The following is an 18880-nucleotide window of genomic DNA, read 5'->3' as shown; positions in this document are numbered from 1 at the left end:
TTTTATGTCAGTATATACTCTATCTATACTATCAGGTCACTGAAGGCCTCATAACAATATCAATATTAGCAATTAGTCAACTGTAAATAAATATCAAAATAGTGTTCATTAATATGGAATTGTTATCAGTTGCTGCCCTCCTGAGGCTCACTAGTCTGTGGTTACAATTGTCATACATGGTATCTTACAGACAGACCAAATACAGATCTGTAATAATACAAGAAAATAACTAATAAAAATATTAGAAATCAAAAAGAAAATCATATTATTCCGACAACTGTCAGCTCCGAGATCTTGGATCTGATCTTCTCCTATAGCGTGCTTGATGTGTGGAGCAGTACGACCTAGTGCTACTGTAGTCTGTAGCCATTTCCATTTTTCTTTTTGACCCGTCTCCCTGGACTGGACTGGATTGGACTGCTGCTTTGGTTAGTTCTGGGATATAAGTCCATCACCATCTCCATCTCCGTCTCCTGTCATGTTCATCGCCGCATATAACTACCTCTGTGCCACGCTCTTCCAATCGACTTCCAATCCTCAATCACTCCATTCGACACCAATCAAGGGCTTACTTAGTTTCGTCATTATCCTTCAGCTGTCTGCGCGCTAAACGGTCTGCTCCCCCACTATTCGGGTTTAAGTCCAAGCCAGCCAGCCTTGAGCCAACTCTTTTCGCCCGCGTACCAACTATATTACCAAACTAGCCCCAAGCTTCATTCTTCTTCCTAATTTACACTCTGTCTTGCGTATATCTTTATTTGATCAAAGCCTGACTCTATTTGACACCCCTTTCGGTCGACATGGCTCCCACTCACCGTCGAGGACCCTGGGTCCCTGAGGAGGACCAGTTGCTACTTCAGTTGGTCCGCGAACAAGGGCCCAACAACTGGGTGCGCATTTCACAGCACATGCACTACCGGTCTCCCAAGCAATGCCGGGAGCGATTCCATCAGAATCTGAAGCCCTCGTTGAATCGGGAGCCCATCTCCACCGAGGAGGGCTTGATGATCGAGCGCATGGTCAACGAAATGGGCAAGCGATGGGCCGAGATCGCCCGACGACTAGGCAACCGCAGCGATAACGCAGTCAAGAACTGGTGGAACGGCAGCATGAACCGCAAGAGAAGAGGTCTCTCTTCTGCTGCTACCACGAGCCCATCCCGCACACTCCATGGCCGAGTCGAAGCTCCATACCCCCGCGCCTCGACAGTCCTGAGCAGTCCCATCAATCGCCCCCGCTTCTCCCTCTCCCACGACAGACCTCTCACTTCATGGACAAACTCCTCCAGTATCCAGACACGACGAGAATCCTCCGCCGCCTCGGTCGACTGCCCCCGGCAGTTGAGCCCCATCTACACTCTTCCAGCTCTGAACCGCCCTGTCGAGACGCCCTTGACTTCGCCGGCATTTTCAGATGTCTGTCCTCCCTCGATGGTCTCCGACCACAACTCGGTTTCTTCCGCATCCCCTAGGACCGTTGCCTCGCCGCAAATGCTTCCGCTTCCGGTCGACCTTCGCAGACAAAGCCACGGATCCGAGGACGGGTACGTGAGCCATACATACTCCTCCAGTCTCAAGATCCTGGAGCCGTTTTCCGACGTGGCTTCGAAGCCACGCTGGGTCCCCGATCATCAGCCTTGGAGCCATCCGACCGCATCATTGACACCGGCGTGGGCACCGCCCGAGCCTTGCAGATCGGAGCAGCAGCCCCGACGAGACTCGCGAATGGGTCTCAACAATCTGCTTAATTAAATGATGTCTTGCAACGACCGGATGAGCCTTTTCCTTTTTTTTGTTTGTAAGGGCAGTGCCTCTGTATATATGACCCGACCTTTGTCTCTCTTTACATTTCCTTACTGTCTTCATCTCCTTTGTCTTTACGGTGTACAAATCTGGGACAAGAGCGCCGCGCGGGTCCCGCGGTGATCCTAATCTACAAGAAAAAGCACGAGTGTGTTGTGTTTATCCTCTGCAAACAGGAAAAAGGGGCCTTGAAGTTACTACTACTGGAGCATATTTGGACTTTGATAATACCCCATTGTTGTTGATGATTACAAACGGAACAAATGAATCATAATGTTTATTCTACCGTTATTACCGTAATCTACAGAATCCCTCCGTCAGCCTTCGGATCCGGATTCCCTCGCAGAAAGAAGATCTGCTCTGTAATCCACACCAACGACGCAAGGTGAGACCGTGGCTGGCTGTCAGGGTGGAATCGCCACACAACACACATACAGACTCACGAGGATCATGCAAGGGGTGATGGTGGAGGGAGGACGGCAACCACGGAATCAGCCAAAATTGCTCGCACTCGCTACTTGCTTGCTAGTTGCCCTTGGGTACAGATTCCACCCAACTCAATCTCACTTGATTTGTTAGACAGACAGAAAATAAAATGAGAAATGCAAGAAAGAACAGAACGCAGTATGCATGCAATCAAGACCCTTGGCCAAAATCGACAGGTCGAAACACTCTCAACTAGCAACACACCTCTGCATGTACCTCCCAGTGCCTCAGATCCTATCATTCGAGTGGAGGAGGCCACGAGCCAGAGAGCAAAAGATGGTTTCACGCAGATAAGCGCGCCTCTATCTCTCTGCTGGACTTGGTCGGTCTGATAGGTCGGGGTACAGAGTACCTAACTCCAGTCCCAGTCTTTCAGTCCCAGAGTTCCAGCCGGGATGGGTTTGGATGGACCGGGTCAGAAGGAGGAGTAGGCAGTGGGGGACTGGACTTGGCCAGTGAGGGTGGTGGATTGGCTTTCTTCCGTTTTGACTCGCGTGCAGGGCCGCTAAGGTCAAGCTTGCTTCAAGGTTTGCATGTTCGCTCTATTGTAGGCTAGAGGCTGTAAGCTGTAAGCTGTAAGCTTGGGTGTACCGTTCTTTACGGGGTTACTTCCTAGGTACTCCCAACGGTTATCCGAAGGGATCAAGCATTTTTGTCTATGGATGCTATTAAGGGGTGCGTTACTGATGAGCTTGGATAGCATGTCATCGTCTATTCTCTACCATCAACTCCGTAGGAGTACACAGTACCTTCAGTGTACATGCGCCTGATTCTGGAAATGTACCGTAGGCCAGTCTTTCACGTCAGTTGACACCTCAGTCAGCCACAATGGATAGCCTCCTCCACTGATCGCTGCGAGGCCCAGTGTCGCCAGTCGCCACCGCGGGCTGCAGATGCATGTGCAACAGCAAGTAGTCTCAGTCTCCCCTGCAAGGCAGGTTGGTTCAAGCTGAGACGAGACGAGACGAGACAAGGCTAGATACAATTACTCCGCCGAGACGGGTGGGATGGCTGGCCCATAGTCCTCCCGACAAGGCACGGTTCATCCGCTTCTAGCCCTTCTACGAATGCAACTACATGACTATAGCAACCGCCCTAGTCAGCGGGGAGAAAAGAACGAAAAAATACAGTGTACTGAGTAGACATTACAACAGTGCAGGTATATGTTTCCCGTCAACATTCCTCACTGGCTCTGCGGTCCACTAGAAGTGGGGATCTCTGACTCGATAGTTTTCTTGTCCTGCGTCGGTCATCACTCTTGGACTACTGGATGGTTCCAAGATACCGGGCAGAATGTCACTATGACGAGGACTCATAATAGACAAAAGAGGTAGGGTACGGCAAGTACCGCAAGTGTAGGTGTGTACTCGGAGTAGGTGGTAGGTACATACACAGGCGGCTTTGAGTGGACCGGAAGGGATCAGCGAGTTCGGCGACCCTGGAAGAAGAGTATTTGGAATTGTCCTTGTTAGTCGATTGGCTGGCGCCGCGTGACGTAGGAGGATACCTGGGTGGCTACCACGCACTTGGTACCTAACACTTGATCGCTCGCGCTGAAAAAAAGGTAGCCAGGATGTCCAGTAGTAGTGCTACTCCGTGTATGTTGCTGAAACTGGAGTAAAGAACAATGCCATTATCCTGTCTATCATATTGAGCTCGGACTAATACTGATGATAACTAAAAATAACTCCCGTCTGAAAGCTGAAACAGCCGTTCTGGTGATCATTAATTGATTTACTTTGGAGTTGGAGTCTGTTCCGTGAGGCCTGCTTCTTATTTTGTGGCGTCGTGGAGGGGGACTCGTCTCGATAAGCGAGATCGCTGTTTTGTCTTGTGCGTTTATTCTGTCGGAGTGGAGCTTGACGCAGGAAGCACTAACTGGTTTTGCCCTTAAAAGAGACAATACCCTTATCAGCATTTCTGCATCCAAAAAATATGTCATCACAAAAAACAGCAGACTCTCTGATCGAGGTTGGTAACATCAGCACCACTATCTGGCTATTTCCCGATCAGGAAAAAGCACAGCATCTGCTGGGAGCCCTCGAACCCAATTTTTGACCTGGGACCGTTCCTGAACCGAGCGCCGGGGTCCTCCAGCGGTCCCCGCTTTCCTTTGGAGGACCCAGAGCCAGAGCCAGGCAGAGGTGAGAAACCGTTGGGTGGCCGTTTAGATGAAACGGCCGGGCGATGAGGCCCATGGTTGCCTCTGTCTTGACCTTGATAGTGTGCCTGATCGGTCATGTGGGCTGTGGGGCGGTTTGGTAATCTTTGGGTCGATTTTGAAACTATACTCTGTAGTATCGTTCTCTTACTCTTACAGAAGATTGGAAGTTCAGGTGTTTTGAAGCATACTTTATGGAATGTACCCACGATAGTGCTTAAGTTGATCTGATCTGTACGGAGTACTAATCAGTACTCCGTACTGAGACATACTGTACTGTGGCAGCGTGGCAGGATCGGCTAACGATGGTTATAAGAGACCCATGCATACGCCTCATTCCAATCAAGCAAACTATTAGAAGCTATTCTTATTGACTCCAGTAGGTGTAATATCACTTTGGATCCTGCAGGAGTAACAAGAGTATGATGTCCTTAGCCTTTCATTCGTGCTTTTTGTCAGAGTCTATTTACTGGGTTTTAGCCAGAACGTTGGCATGGATCTGGGCCAAGTATTATGCATGTGCCTGCTTTGCATGTTATGCATTCAGAATTCAGATACCTTACGATCTAGGTACTGTCTAAGGGATGAACAGCTGTATCATTATTAATTGTAATTTGTTGGTCTTGACGGTCGATCACGCAATGCAGATATTTGAGTGGAAGAAATCATCTGAGAGTAATCCACTTGCTTGATGGGGTTAGAGTACCCGCTTGGGGATCGTCTATCCTTGATCAGTATCCATACAGTATTATTACCTTACCCTCTAACTGGTAATAATACATACCTTACCACAAGTACACAGTATTACCATGGATGTCTTTCACCTAGGTATACAACAAGCCTGAAATTGAAATCCCTTGAACGATAATAAGAAAGTTTCTATTGCATTGCATGGCTCTTATGGTTACTTGGCAGTTAGCTCTCGTCTCTGCTATTCAGTATTCAGCTCCACACTCACTTCACTGCAAGTATCACCGAGTCAGTCACCAACCCCCTGCCCTGCGCAGCCAGTCAATCACCCTGCAGTCCCCTCTTGGCAGACAAGCGAGTGTCTGCATTGGGATATATTCAGCGAGACCTCAGCTCCCACCATCCATTCCAAGTATTTGTCAGAGATGCAGCCAGCCTGGTGCGATTTACATTCGCAGATCGATAGTGGCTCGGGGGCGGGCTAATCACCGTCCAGATCAGCCATACATGCCGGCCCTGGCCGAGGTCAAAGCACAAACCGCTCATGCCTGAGGCGTTCCAATCTGTTCAGGGACGCGCTTATGCTTACGCTGGGCGCTGGCACTTGCCACGTGGGGCTGTCACATACCAGCCGTTGGAATTCTGTGAGTGGTATTATTATTACGGGGAGCGGTGACTGTGTCTACAGCGAATAGGTACCTAGGGTACATTACCTACCCCCTATATCAGGATTAGGTAGGAGTACTCCCTACTCAAGTGATTAATATTGTGAAGCTTGACCTATACGGCACTACAGATAAATACAGGATGGTATGTAAAACTCATGTGTATCAACAGAAACCCGACAACAACAGTGCAACTGCACCGCCAGCTATCATACAACGGTTCTGCTAGTTGCGATCATGGAACCAAGCGGAAGCCTTGCGGCTGAATCGGGGTTGCCGAAAATCGAAATTGCTGTGGCTTGACGCTGTAGTGCATATCGCTTGGCGAACTGGAACAGGCGAATGCTATTTGCTTGGGAAGATGAGCAGGGTGTTGGATATGACTTGCAGGATGGTATTACGACATCGACATGCGGGTCTACGAGATGTCCGGCAAGTTCAGATGAAGTATTCTTGACGATTGTCGATTTCGTGGGTATGCTGACAATAGGGGTAGTTACCAGACCGGGATGTACGTTTACCCCTGAGTTTGGACTCCAGCTGAATGCAGCTTGTGCTTATCCTCCGCTGACTAGACTCTAGACAGCGTAACATGGCATATCTACCATCACTGGCCAAGGATTACCAGGACTTCCTGATGGCAAGCTGTCGGAGGGTTAGCAGCTGCTCTGATTACGAATATTCCCCGTTTTGGCACACAACATGCTCAAGATACGATGATGAGAGTGCACTGCAACTCTGCCAAGTTCATACATGAATACGAATAGAAGGAGAATGGTTCTTAATGATCATTGTAGGCTTGTGCTGGATGAGACCCGGTAGACAGGATCCTCGTGTCGACACTGAGCTCGTCTAGTGGAATACAAACGACAAAGAAACTGCGAGTCTTTACGAAGTCGTGTAGTCGTTAGAGTCCTGTCGAAAAGTGAACTCTTCCCTGGCATGCTTCTCTCGCTCAGCAGACTGGGTTGAAATCTGGAACGGGGAGCCTTCTTTAAAGTCTGACTCTGACAGGGTGTTGGTCCAAGGGTGATGACCAGTACGCCCAAGGTTATCGGACCTTTCGGCCTCTTTGCTGCGGCGGGTGATGTACCCTGCGCAGGTTAGTGTCCTTTCTCACTAATTCCGATTGGAAAGGAACACATGCGTGCACAGGCGCTCAATCTTCCTATTTATCTATGAAGTTTCATCAATGGCTAATGTAATCCAGGTAGCATTCATTCCTTCACAAGGCATATAGTGTAATGCTCAATCGCCTCCCTGTCCTTCTCACAAGCCACCGCCTCGTCCTTGGCTCGTTCACGCCGGTGGTGCTGAGCCTCTGATAAGTTCATAAGCCATGGACCAGTCTCGGCAATGATTTGATCCGCCAATTCTTGGGGAAGTGGATGGGCTGACGATAGATGGGATCGTGCTTCCTGTTCCCACCAATCGAGACGCTGTGGGGGCACATTTCGCGTCGAACAGATGCGGTAGAAAGGGTCAACGAGCAACAGGGTCAAAAAGCGACAGCGTCCAGGTCGAGCTTTGTCCACCAATTCAAACGATTCAAGGCGGTGGCGTAGGCAGTTTGGAAATGTGATGAGACCCCCTTGACGTATAGACACAAACCCGAGTTCTTGAAACGCTCGTCCCTCATCCTGAACACCGAACAATTCTTCTAGGTACGGAACGTCCCACTTATTGTCAGCAAATGAGAAATCTTCGCCATTCATGGAAATCTGTTGAGCGAAGGAGATGCGGGCATCTGTCACGTTTTCAAGATCAAAGAAATACATGGCTATTCCCACAATATGCTCATTCAGGAGACCGTCCGCGTGCCAGTCCTCGCCTAAGAAGGACGGATTATCGGGAGTGAGCTCAATGCCCCCTAGCTTAACAATAATCTGTAGCCCCTTTTCGCGGAACTCGTCCTGGAGTTTCACGGTCTGGAACTGATGATCGATGTCATCTCTTGCTCTGAGCATCTCATTATGGACCATTGGATCCATGATTTCGAGGCGGTTCCGCCAGAGTGCCGTGAAGGGATCAACGTTGCCATAATCCTGACGACCGACGATTGCCCGGGCCGTTCGTCCTGCCCTCCAGTCTTCGTAGGAATAGGTGGTGCCAGGCTCGGAGTGCTGGAACCGAAACATGCGACTGTATTTGATCTTCACAACTTCACGCAAGGATAACGTTGCCTCCCAGTCTGCGGGGATTTCGCGTGTTGTATTGTAGGACCATTGCACCTTTACTCCATACTCTGGTAAAGAGAGGTACTCCTTGACGCGAGCGAGCGCCCGCTGGTAATCTTCAGTTGACCTATCGACGCCCAGCGTGGTCGGAAGATCCTCAGCCCATTGAGGATAACGGTTATCCCACTCGACCCCGAATGTGCGGATTCGCATGGGCTCCCGTCCGACAGAGTCCTGTGACCACAGGTCCCCAAACCTAATCAGAATCTCGTTCCATGGCTCAATAACTTTGGATGTCACACTTTCCAGAGTCCTATAGAATGGCCGCTGCTCATGGGGGTGAAGATTGTTGATATAGGAAGTAATCCGCACCTCTGTCGATCCAGCCGGCCCACAGAATTCAACCTCGCAAGGCAGCCATTGATAGCGCAGTGAGTAGAGGTATTTTTTAATTTGCCAATCCCTTTTTTTATCATGGAGCGGTGGCGCTACCTCTCCTTGCCCATAAGTGTCCAGAGTCTGCTCAAGCGGAACACTGCCGCCACTGATCAGCACTCTCGTGTGTTCGCGACTCAGCGGGTACAGTGAGGGGTCAATTAGGTTCCAAACCTGCCGGTTTAAACTTGGTTCCCAGTCCTTCTGCCCGGCAGACTCGTTTAATGCAGAAGTGACGAAGTCCTGGATCTCCGCGGTCACTGCAGGAGGAATGATGGTGTCTGATTTACACACGCCACTGCCAGCATTCAGAACCACAATTCGACCAGTCTCCTGCCATCGCTGTGCTTTGTCACGGAGCTCAGCCTCGCACCATTCCCATGCCTTGGGGCTGATCAATGGAAATTGCGCCATGGCTTCACTTTGCCAAGTCTTCATGGTGGAAGCATCAAAGACCAGCTCCTCCCAGCCTGGACGATCAGTTAGGGAGTTCATCAGCCTCAGCATTTCCAGTTCGCGGGTGGTGAAAGGCGACGGATACCAGCCATCAGAGCCTAGAAACGTTCTCTCTGATGATGCTGTGACATCAAAGGGAACCCCATTGAATCCTGGCACCATCAAGGGTCCATCGCCTGTATTGTTGAACTCGACCTCGTCAATCATCATGCAGATCACTTTGCTGAAAGCAGCTGAGAGAGGAGATTTGCAAGGGGCGACTCAGCGAAAATCTATCAAGGTGTAAGGCGCGAGGGTTGATTGGGGTGTACAAGGACACCTAGGGATCTTATTTCTCTCCTCTGTAGCCTGACGAGATCCAATTGTCAGTTTTCATGTTCACTTTCATTCGTTCAGAAGCTTCCAAATCGCCACAGCTGCTATAACTGACCCGGTGCTATTACCAGCTCATGGCTCTTGCATTGCAAAATTCAGTGCATGTCCCCTGAGACGTTGCCAAGAACTAGGTCACAAACTCCCAAGCTAACAATAAACAGCACTTCGATTCGGAGCAATGGATAAGTTTCCAAATCACTAGTGGGAAGAATACTAGCCAAAATTTGCTAGGACATCAATGGATGCGCGAAAGTGAGACCAGTAGACTAGTCGAGGCCTGTTTTGGAGACAAAGACACTTATTATTGATCTGAAACCTGAGCAATAATCAGACCCTGATGGGGCTCTGGATCAAGCTTCGCTAAAGGCACAGTTTGGATTAGCTTTTCTTGGCTTGGCAGTAGGTTGTTTTCCGGGCCAATCTTCATCCTTCATTGTCTTTTCCCATTGTCTGCCCTAGTCTCCACCACTTATGGTCTCTAAGACCGAACGAACTAACAGGCATATTCTTCGAGACTGCGGGCACCGGCGCCATATGTAACACCGTTGAGTGCTGCATTTTCCAAATTCGATGCCGATTTCCGCTCAATCTTGCCCAAACGTTCTCCGGATACTTGGCCTCTCAGTTGCACGGTAACTTATATTGTCCCTTGTGTCAAATAGTCACTCTATCAATTCTGTTCCTTGGACGGCCAAGACCCTAATTTACAACTGCCACCAGTAAAATCCTCGTTCTCATATCAGATGTTGTTGACCGTCTGCTGCCGGATCACTTCTACTAGCTAGCCGGGTAATCGGCAAAGCTGGCATCTGTTGATATACCAAAGTGACTGAACTAAAAGGTGTCTAGAAGAAATTTTCTGCATGCACTCTGCTAGCTTGTCCTGGTCGAGCGACTCTAAACCCCTGTAAACCTCCAGACCTCAACAGACCTACAGGTGAGGACAGGGATTGGGGCTATAGGACACATGGACCGTCAAGTATACCTTCGTCGACGAGCAAGGATTCTACGACGAATTGCAATCCAAATACGGCATCCAGCGGGACTGGGTCGAGGTTTCTGACGTCGTCAATGAAGACAAACTCTGCACCCCAAACCCCCGGAGCGGCGGTATAGTCTGCCACAATATCAAACAGACAAACCAAAATATCCCCCACGCCAAGGCCGACTTCACCATTCCCAACCCCAAAGACTCAATTGCCAATGCGTTGCCCCGGTTCCAAGCTCTCCAGCGCGACGTTGTCTCGACATGGGCCGACCTTTCCTTCTTCCTGTGGGACGGGGATGACGCAGACGCAGTAGAGGCTTTTTCCACTCCCGTCTTCATGCTCCTCCAAGCCGTCGAAAGCATGGCGACGGTGAAGGACATTGGCGAAAAGGAGAAAGAAAAAGAGGAAGAAGAGAAAAGGAACCTCATCATCACCATCATCTCTGCTGTCCTCCTCATTCTCCCCTTTGCGGGCGAGATTGTCGGCAGCGTCGCTGGGGTCGCCTGGATCACCGATGCGGCCCTGTTGGCGGATGTGACTACCAGTTTGGCTCTGGCAGGCTACGACATCCTGACCGACCCAAAGTCAGCGCCGATGGATCTATTGAATATCCTGTTTGCAGGGACAGGGCGCACGGCGGGGAATCTCGCCAAGGTGGCGAGTGTTCGGCGCGGGATCAAGGCTGACGATCTGGCCAAGTTTGGGAAAGTGTTTAAAGAGAATGACGATCTGCTTCAGGGGTTGATTAGGCTCTGTAAGACATAGTTGGCTGTTCATTAACCTATAGATAGACCTTAGCAGCGAGACACCCACATGAGGATGCTTAGGTCAACGAATATGATGAGAAAACAAACGATGGATATCTTGAGGACATACTTCAATTTCGCGTTGATGTAGACTGGTGCGTTATGTAGCTTGCCATCCTCCAATATCACTGCCATGGCGTTCAGCCATATGGCATATACGCCATGAATTCAGGCAGTTCAAGGTCGACTGCAGTCTTGACACCGCAAAAGGCACAATATCACAGGCAGAGATGGCCACTTGCCGACTCAGAAAATCCGAGTTTCAGGGGTTGAACTAAGGAGTCATGCTGCTCAATCAACCACCAGCCAGTTTCTGTTAGATGCTGCCACCACAGTTAGAGTGGTCATACATGTCCAACGATAACTTGTAATAGTTCCAGACGCAGATGCATAGCATTACCAGTAACTTATGCGTACTCCCCTGTTTTGCTTAGTGTCCGCTTCCAAAAGCTCAGCTGGAAGGATGCGCCGTCCAGCGGGGGCGGATTGTCTGTATTCAGCAGCAGTTGCGCTTACAGAGGCAGAGTATGCTTGTGAGGTTTTGTTGCAGCGGTTGACGCGATCTGAGGACATGTTTCCAGTGGAGATTTCACCGGGTTGACTTCTTTCCGGAAATGACGTGGTGGTAGGGATGCATGAGGCTCTAAGCCGTCCATTTGTACATATTTGCAGCGATGAAGGCTGTAATTCATAGTTGAATACGTATCCTGCAGTCGTACTCCGGAAAAACTGATATGGCCAACCCGAGCTGCTTGCGCAGCAGTTTCATGGAGATTCATTGCTAGAAAAGATCAAAAGATCCAACGCCAGTATGCACATCACGGATCACCCTAGATCCGAGGTGACCAGAATACCCAGGTTTCACACCTCATAGATCGCGGAAATCACCAATATAAACACGCATAGGGCGACATATGACATGGGATTAACAAGAAAAGACACAGAAACAGAACGCTCAAGGGGTATATTCCGATGCGTACATCATAACCAGATATCACCTTCTTCGCCATTTACCCATCGTTTCCAGACTTGATCATAAGCATTCTCTAAATCACGAACCCAGCGTTTGGTATCAAAAAGACGGCTCCCCATTCTCTCCTCAAACAGCATCCGGCGGAGGTCGAATAGCCGGCCTCGCGCTCGACCGCCACACCCGGGGGTGTACTGGAGACTGAGACAAAGGCGGATGGCCTTGTCCTCGTAGTCTTCGTCCGATACGGCCGTCAACTCATTTCGAGCCTTGCGGCCAGCGTCAGAGTCCGGCAGCGCGCTGCCCAGGATGCTGCTCGCCATCCGAGAACACATTTTGTACTTGTAGCGGGGATATGTGAGCAGTGGTGTGCCACTCCATAGCACGTCTGTCGCAGTCGTGTGCGCATTACACTCCGGCGTATCTAGGAACAGGTCCAGGATCTTCGCCCGAGCGATGTGAGCATTCTTCGGAGCCACATCCGTAAAAATGATCCGGGATGCTGTCTCCCGCCCAGCCCACGCTATGGCCGTCTCCCGGAGGTTCTGTTCACCCAGGTCGGGGAAGCGAAGCAGCCAGAGAACGGCGTTGGGAATGCGCGCCAGTATACGAAGCCATGTACGGAACGTTGTTGGCTCAATCTGAATGGAAGGGCTCAGCACACTGCACACTCACATCACAAATAATCAATCATAAGGAAAATACTCACCTTGTACAGTTGGTTGAAATTGCCAAGGATGATCGTGTCATCGCTGAGATTTGGGAACAGTTCTTTCCGCATTCGCCACCGCCGCTCCTGTTCCAGTTCCCAGGTGATGCGCGCGTCTTTCGCGTCGGGAGCGCTTTGCCGATGGTCGCAGCAGAAGAATGTATCGCGAGTATAGGCGATCTTCTCTCCATACACCCAGTCCTCGAGTTCCTCGCCGTAGTCCTGCTCCAAGAGTCTATCCTCAATGCGGACGTTACGTCTTCCAGGGCTAAGCGTATCGACAGGAATGGAAATTTCATCCGCAAGAATATAATCGCACCACTCAGCGCCCAATGTCCCTGCAAATCCCATGAAAGACATATGTATTGGAGCAGGTCGTGCAGCAAACACCTCGTTGCGCGCTCCCCGAGTGTAGCCGTTGAGATTGACAAGGATGTGGATCCCATCGTCAACGATCTGCTTCACAAGTCTCTCGACGGGCCAACAGCTGGCGTCGTGGAACACGGGTGCTTCCTTCTCGATCTGCTGACGATGCACGGATTTGTCGCTTGCAGTGGTTGCGTAGCAATATGCTTTAACCCTGGACGGGTTGTGCAATCCAAAGACAGACTGCATCAAATGCGCGAGAGGGTGATTATTGAAGTCCGACGACACATACCCAACCTTCAGATAGGGATTTGGAGGTGACGGCGGTGGATACACCGTAGCTGGAAGCCACGGAGAACGTAGGGTCGAGCACGAGATTCGAAGGCCATTCCTTTGAGAAATCTGACGGATCTGCTTCGCAGAAAGCGGACAGGTGAATGTGTGAAAGGGAAGAACCGTCGGCGCATTGGGCGCTGCGAGCCCCGGTGGAAGTTGCGGCCGTTGATATTTGGTTAGCGGGTATTCTTTGCCGTAGATATAGCGGTCCTGGTACCACTGCCAGGTGATCGAACGATTTGCACGCTCGATCAATTTGACGATTCGCGAGCCCTCCCACTTTTGCCCAGCCCAAGAGCGCAGTATGGCGGCCAAAGACCCAGAGGCCGAGTGGCGATTCTCCAAGGCCGGAGCGATTTGGACGCAGAGTTGCTCTATCGTGTTAGGTGTTAGTAGACCACGACCCCACGACTCCCCCTCCTTGAGCTGTCGATTGACGATATCAACGACGCGCTGTATCCAGCCAGTACCGGCCTCGCTAGTAGATGCATCACGGAGCATCCCTTGCTCAGTGACATGCCATCGGTCGCGGAACCCGTACCCACTGGCAATGCCTCCACGTCCGACCCAGTTGCAGACGGAGTTCAAGGCATTCGCCAGTCCGCATACTGCTTCAGCGAATTCAGGGTTCACTTTGACGGCACGCTTGTAGTAGGCAATCGCATCGTTGACTCGACCTGCATCTTTGACGGCATTTGCCAGATTGGCCAACGCAATATCAAAGTTACCATCACAATGAACCGCTTGCTCGTACATCCGGATGGCGGCCTGGAGCTGCCCAATGTCTTTAAGCAGGCTACCCAGATTGGTATAGAGATGCGCGTGCCGCGAATCGAGGTGTAATCCGTAGTTATAATACGCTAGTGCCAGTGAAATCCCACTTCCGGGAACCACTCCAGGAACCTCAGGGTGTTGTGCTTCCCCGCTAGAACGCGGGAGGCCCTTGCCGGCGGCATTGTTTTGAATTCCAGCAAGCAAGATCCCAACATTATTGGCAGTTGAGGGACTCGGCTGCAGGGACAGGGAGAGGTAATAGAGTGCCAAGATGTCTCGAACGCCAGGAGACTTCTTGGGAATGCCCGAACCGGAAATATTGGACATGCCGTCTTGATAGATCTTTGCCAAGGAAAGCAGTGAGTTGCTCGTAGTTGACAAGGCGGCTTTTCTTGCAAGGCCTTCGGCCACAAACTTGATCCCAGGGGGAGTTCCGCAGGGTGCAAAGACCAGCTTCGAGGTCTGTAAGGCCTTATCAGGATAAAGAAGAATAGTCTCCTGGGTCGTGTGAGAGTTCAAGGGCGAGTAAGCCTGATGAGAACCCTGGGAGAAGGCGGCATATATCTGTTTAATCAGACTTTGAATGCCATGGCGTCGTCTCCCTGCCGCAACCAGGACGGCATCCTCGAAGGCCGCCGCAGCACCAGCATTATCGCCCAATGCGTAGAGCATGTTGCCCTTTGCATGAACGAGCGCAAGCATTCTCCCATTGTCACGGCCTGGTATAGCGTAGCCGCTGGAGCCAAAGCCAACCGCGCTAGCTTCAGATGGCCGCCGGTCACCGATCAGCGACCGGCCGAAATCATCGTCGTAGTCGAACGATGCCTTCTCATAAGATCCAACACTTGAAGTTCCGCTATCCGCATCACTCTCCGTTTCGCTCGCATGTTCATCCGTGGTAAAACAATCACCATTTTTGGGAAAGCGTAGGGAATTCTGCACATAATCGATGATGTTCACGGCTTCTTTACCACGATGACTGCTACAAAGAAGACCGATGAGATGCTCCACAGCCTCGAAGAAACTGGGACGGAGCTTCACAGCACGAAGCCAATGTTGTAGCGCCTCCTCGCGACGATCAAGCGCAAGCAGCGTCGCTGCAAGATTCGAGATCGCCTCCACATGCCTAAATGCAGTCAGCACATATACATGACAACCTGGGCAACCTGTACTTACGTTGCGTCCCTCGCGATTATCCTGGAGTACCACCTCATGGCTTTGTGATAGTCCCCAAGTCCATAGGCAAGGCAGCCGCCAAGCAGCATCCCATCAATCCACTCCCAACCGCTCTCCATGCAGAGATGTGAGAGCATTTCAAGAGCAGAGATGGCATTTGCGGTGGTGGAATTTTCACCTGTTGCAGAAAAGGAGAAACGGGGAGCTGGCCCTGAAACTGCAACTCTGCCAGTATGCCGCAATCTGTCCAGCATTTGCGAATCTGACGTTGCGTACTGTTGGAATTGACTCATAGAAGGACGGCGGTTATTCTGGAAAGTGGCCGTGGTATCCACTGGCCTCGAATATCCAACAATATTAGTCTTCTGATGGCGCCCATCATATTGGCTTGAGGGGTAGCTATTATGGCGATGGAATTCGGGACTATTCGACTGAGAGAAATCCAAGCCTGGCTGTCGTGGAGGTTTGGGATATATGCTTGGTTTCAAGCGCAGGGACTGCCCATCACTGCCGGCCTGGGAGATGCTGTTTCGACGGGCTTGGTGGATGGAAGCGAGAAGATCAACATATACACCGTGGGCCCATGATAGTATCTTCTCCTTGAATTCGACATTGGCAGCGCGTGAGTGGGCAGTTGTGAAAGAGCTGGGCAACCCCGGCCCGTTGGGCCCAGGCAGCACGGAGAAGGATTCTCCGCCTTGCTGATTTGTTGAAAACCCAGTGCTAGGATTAGTACGAATGTGCAACGGGAGAACGCGGTGGTTCAGGGAAGAATCCAGAGATTTCTGTTGGGAATGACGGGGAGGGAAGTTGCCTTTCACTGCGGTATCATGGCTGTGAATCCCCAGAGGTGCGTTGTTCCAACCTCCCCCCTCACCATGGGTGCCTGGGAGGGCTGTATTTGCGTTATTGAATGACTGCTGTGCTGCATCGAAAAAGGGGAGAGCGGCCTGATTCAAATGGTTGAAGCGCGTGTCTCGAAAGGCCGCTGGACGGTATGGAATGTAGACACCGTCGGGCCAGTAGGGGCCATAAGGGCCGCTACCAGCCGACGCTGTGGGGCCGAGACAAGGCTGGAGCGTTGCCGGTAAGACGGTAGGTACATATGCCCCATTCTGTAAGTAGAATCTCTGCTGCGCTGGTTGCATGGGTAGTGATTGATTGAGCATCGAATCGGCCCCAGGCACATAATTCAGAGAGCGAACCCAGCCCGTCCCATTGACATCCGTTACTATGTCTCCCGGTGCTACATGGCCCCGACTCGCATCGTTCTTGAAAACCGGAGGAAAGACCATGTGTTTAGCTGCCGAAGACTGGTCGAGCGAGGCTTGTTGCCAGTGGTCCGAAAGAAACCCCGCCTGAGGAGGGACAAGGTGACCAGAATCCAGAGGTGAGACTAGTATGTGTTTCGTAGCCGGCGGCTGAATCGTAGTATCTCCGGGGGTTCCATCGTAGCCCGCTGCTAAGGTTCCATTCGGTGTCTTCCTTCTAAGCGCATGTTCAGCGGCATGTTTGGGGCTGGGTTGCGGACTGGCGGTATTATGAAGCCCGAAACGTTGAACGGGATGCGGGTACTGTAATCGGGTCCTGGAGAGCGACTGGGAGTGATCCTTATTGACATCACCGCGAGGAAGCGACGGAACAAAGGACGTGGAATTAGAGTCGTAAGGTGGAGTAGCGGTGTCGGCGGTGTAGTAGGGTGGGAGGTGGTGATGCGGTTGTACCGACGGGAAAGATGCCACCGAGGGCAACATGGTTACCTCGACTTATCGGAGAGGGGAAAATAAGTTTTCGACGAAAGAAGGTATGAGAAATCAATGATAGAAATAATGAAGTCGGTAGAAGTCTGAACAGTGCTGCCAGAGGAGAGGCAGCAGTCGCAGAGGTTGAGGGCGGTCACAAAAAGTTGACAGACGCACGTTCACTCCTGCTGGATTGATCAACTAGCAACCTCCTTGTAACGTTTTCTACACCTCATCCTGGGCGTAAGCCGGCTCACTTGAACACTCAGCAAAGACCCCCACTGTTTGTCCCCGAGCTCGACATGAAAGCTGTTGATGGGCGATGATGACAATGGTCTGATATCGGGCAGGGCGGCCAAAGAGAGTGGAGAAATGACCAGAGAGAAAGGATGTCTAATGTGTCTAATCGAGGCTAGCATTCACGAAAGAGTCGCTCGGGTCCAACGGCAGATATGAAGGCGATTATATCGGATGAGGCTAGGTGCTATGCGGCCGTGAAGAACAAACGCAAGGGAGGAAAGGGACTCAGAAAGAGTCACAGCCCTAGTCAGCTTCCCGAGAGCACCCACACTGACGCAGGTGTCCGTGAGACGCGATCGACCACCGACTGGAGAAGGACAAAACCGCGACTGATCTTGGCAAAAATGCTGAGTTGGAGTGAAAGAATTGTGACGTGGAGGAAAATAAAAAGGGATGAAAAGAAATAAGAGACGAGTCCGACGTGGGAGAATGACGATGTAGCAGGACGAAGGCTGAATGTCAACCTAAACGAGGATGAAAAAACCAAAAGCGTTCTTGTAGGAGACGAGCATCAATATCTGGCGCTGTGCGTCCTTCCCCTCGATTCTTTCGATAAGATTTATCCACGGGCGTAACTTTTGTCAATCGATAAGCGGAAGCAGGGGAGAGCGGGCGCGGAAGCGAGGATTTCAACGGTTGGCGGACAGGTTATGTCGAGAGAGTACGGAGTAAGGTTGGAGGGCGGGAATAAGAGGAGCTTTGAAACTAGGAAGAGGAACAAAAAGTCTGGGGTAAGCAAAGGAAAGAAAAGGAAAGGAACGGACAAGGACTGGAAACACGCCAGTCCAAATGCGCGCAGATCCAAAAGAAGCGAGGGACAAAGAAAAGGTGCGAAAGAACCTTAAAAGATGAAGGAGGATAATCATCGTCTAAGATAGTTAACCATGAGATGGCGATGATAGTCTACTGGAGTCTGGAGTCCACTAGTGCGATGGAGCTACTACTACTACGGAGTATCAGAATCAGGATCACTATTATGGACCCAGAACTAGGGCGGAGCTTCAAACGAAAGCAGTGGCTACCGACCCAGGGACTATCTAATAGTAATTGATGTGTCTGTGTATCTGTGACCTGCGACCACAGTATCATCAGTGTACTTGTGTATAAAATGACTTATCACCATGATCAACTCACTGCTTGGAGGAGAGGAGTCTAGGTGCCTGTTAGATAGATAGTCTCTGGAAAGGTGGATGGTGATGCTGTGATATGGCGAATGGGGCAGCGGAAGTGGAGCCAACGGAAGAGGGCATTCCTCAGTTGGGAGATGATCTTTAGGCGCTGAATTATAGTAGATGCGCGCACTCCTCCGTACTATAGTCTTCCAAACATCATTTCATATATGGATACATCGGTTCTGACAGACATAGAATCATGTCTCCCTTATTTCTCATGACAATCTCTCAGAGCGTCAAGGGCACCTATGTTTGTAGTAATCTCGAGGAAAAGGGATGAAAAAAGAGCGACA

At 50.8% G+C, this 18880-nt stretch overlaps 4 protein-coding genes across 4 annotated transcripts; 2 read left to right on the top strand and 2 right to left on the bottom strand.

The window, feature by feature from the left end:
- Nucleotides 1-800: 800 nt before the first annotated feature.
- On the top strand, nucleotides 801-1751 carry flbD (putative MYB family conidiophore development protein FlbD; the record flags this gene model as incomplete). The annotated part of the gene is made up of 1 exon (XM_043295503.1): nucleotides 801-1751. The coding sequence occupies one exon, from the start codon at nucleotides 801-803 to the stop codon at nucleotides 1749-1751; it is 951 nt and encodes a 316-aa protein (XP_043151438.1).
- A 4941-nt stretch (nucleotides 1752-6692) lies between these two features.
- On the bottom strand, nucleotides 6693-9079 carry Aud_010666 (DUF4246 domain-containing protein; the record flags this gene model as incomplete). The annotated part of the gene is made up of 2 exons (XM_043295502.1): nucleotides 6693-6898; nucleotides 7078-9079. The coding sequence occupies 2 exons, from the start codon at nucleotides 9077-9079 to the stop codon at nucleotides 6693-6695; spliced, it is 2208 nt and encodes a 735-aa protein (XP_043151437.1).
- Nucleotides 9080-9990: 911 nt separating this feature from the next.
- Aud_010665 (uncharacterized protein) lies at nucleotides 9991-11001 on the top strand (the record flags this gene model as incomplete). The annotated part of the gene is made up of 2 exons (XM_043295501.1): nucleotides 9991-10002; nucleotides 10210-11001. The coding sequence occupies 2 exons, from the start codon at nucleotides 9991-9993 to the stop codon at nucleotides 10999-11001; spliced, it is 804 nt and encodes a 267-aa protein (XP_043151436.1).
- Nucleotides 11002-12023: 1022 nt separating this feature from the next.
- Nucleotides 12024-17127, bottom strand: Aud_010664 (UDP-N-acetylglucosaminyltransferase; the record flags this gene model as incomplete). Its single annotated transcript, XM_043295500.1, has 3 exons — nucleotides 12024-12653; nucleotides 12722-15323; nucleotides 15374-17127. 3 exons carry the CDS (start codon nucleotides 17125-17127, stop codon nucleotides 12024-12026), a joined length of 4986 nt encoding a protein of 1661 aa, XP_043151435.1.
- Between the last annotated feature and the right edge of the window lie 1753 nt (nucleotides 17128-18880).

The sequence above is a fragment of the Aspergillus udagawae genome, assembly GCF_001078395.1.
Source record: "Aspergillus udagawae IFM 46973 DNA, scaffold_9, whole genome shotgun sequence".
NCBI lineage: Eukaryota > Fungi > Ascomycota > Eurotiomycetes > Eurotiales > Aspergillaceae > Aspergillus > Aspergillus udagawae.
The sequence above is the reverse complement of the archived record's forward strand: the minus strand, read 5'-3'. Positions and strand labels throughout refer to the sequence as shown.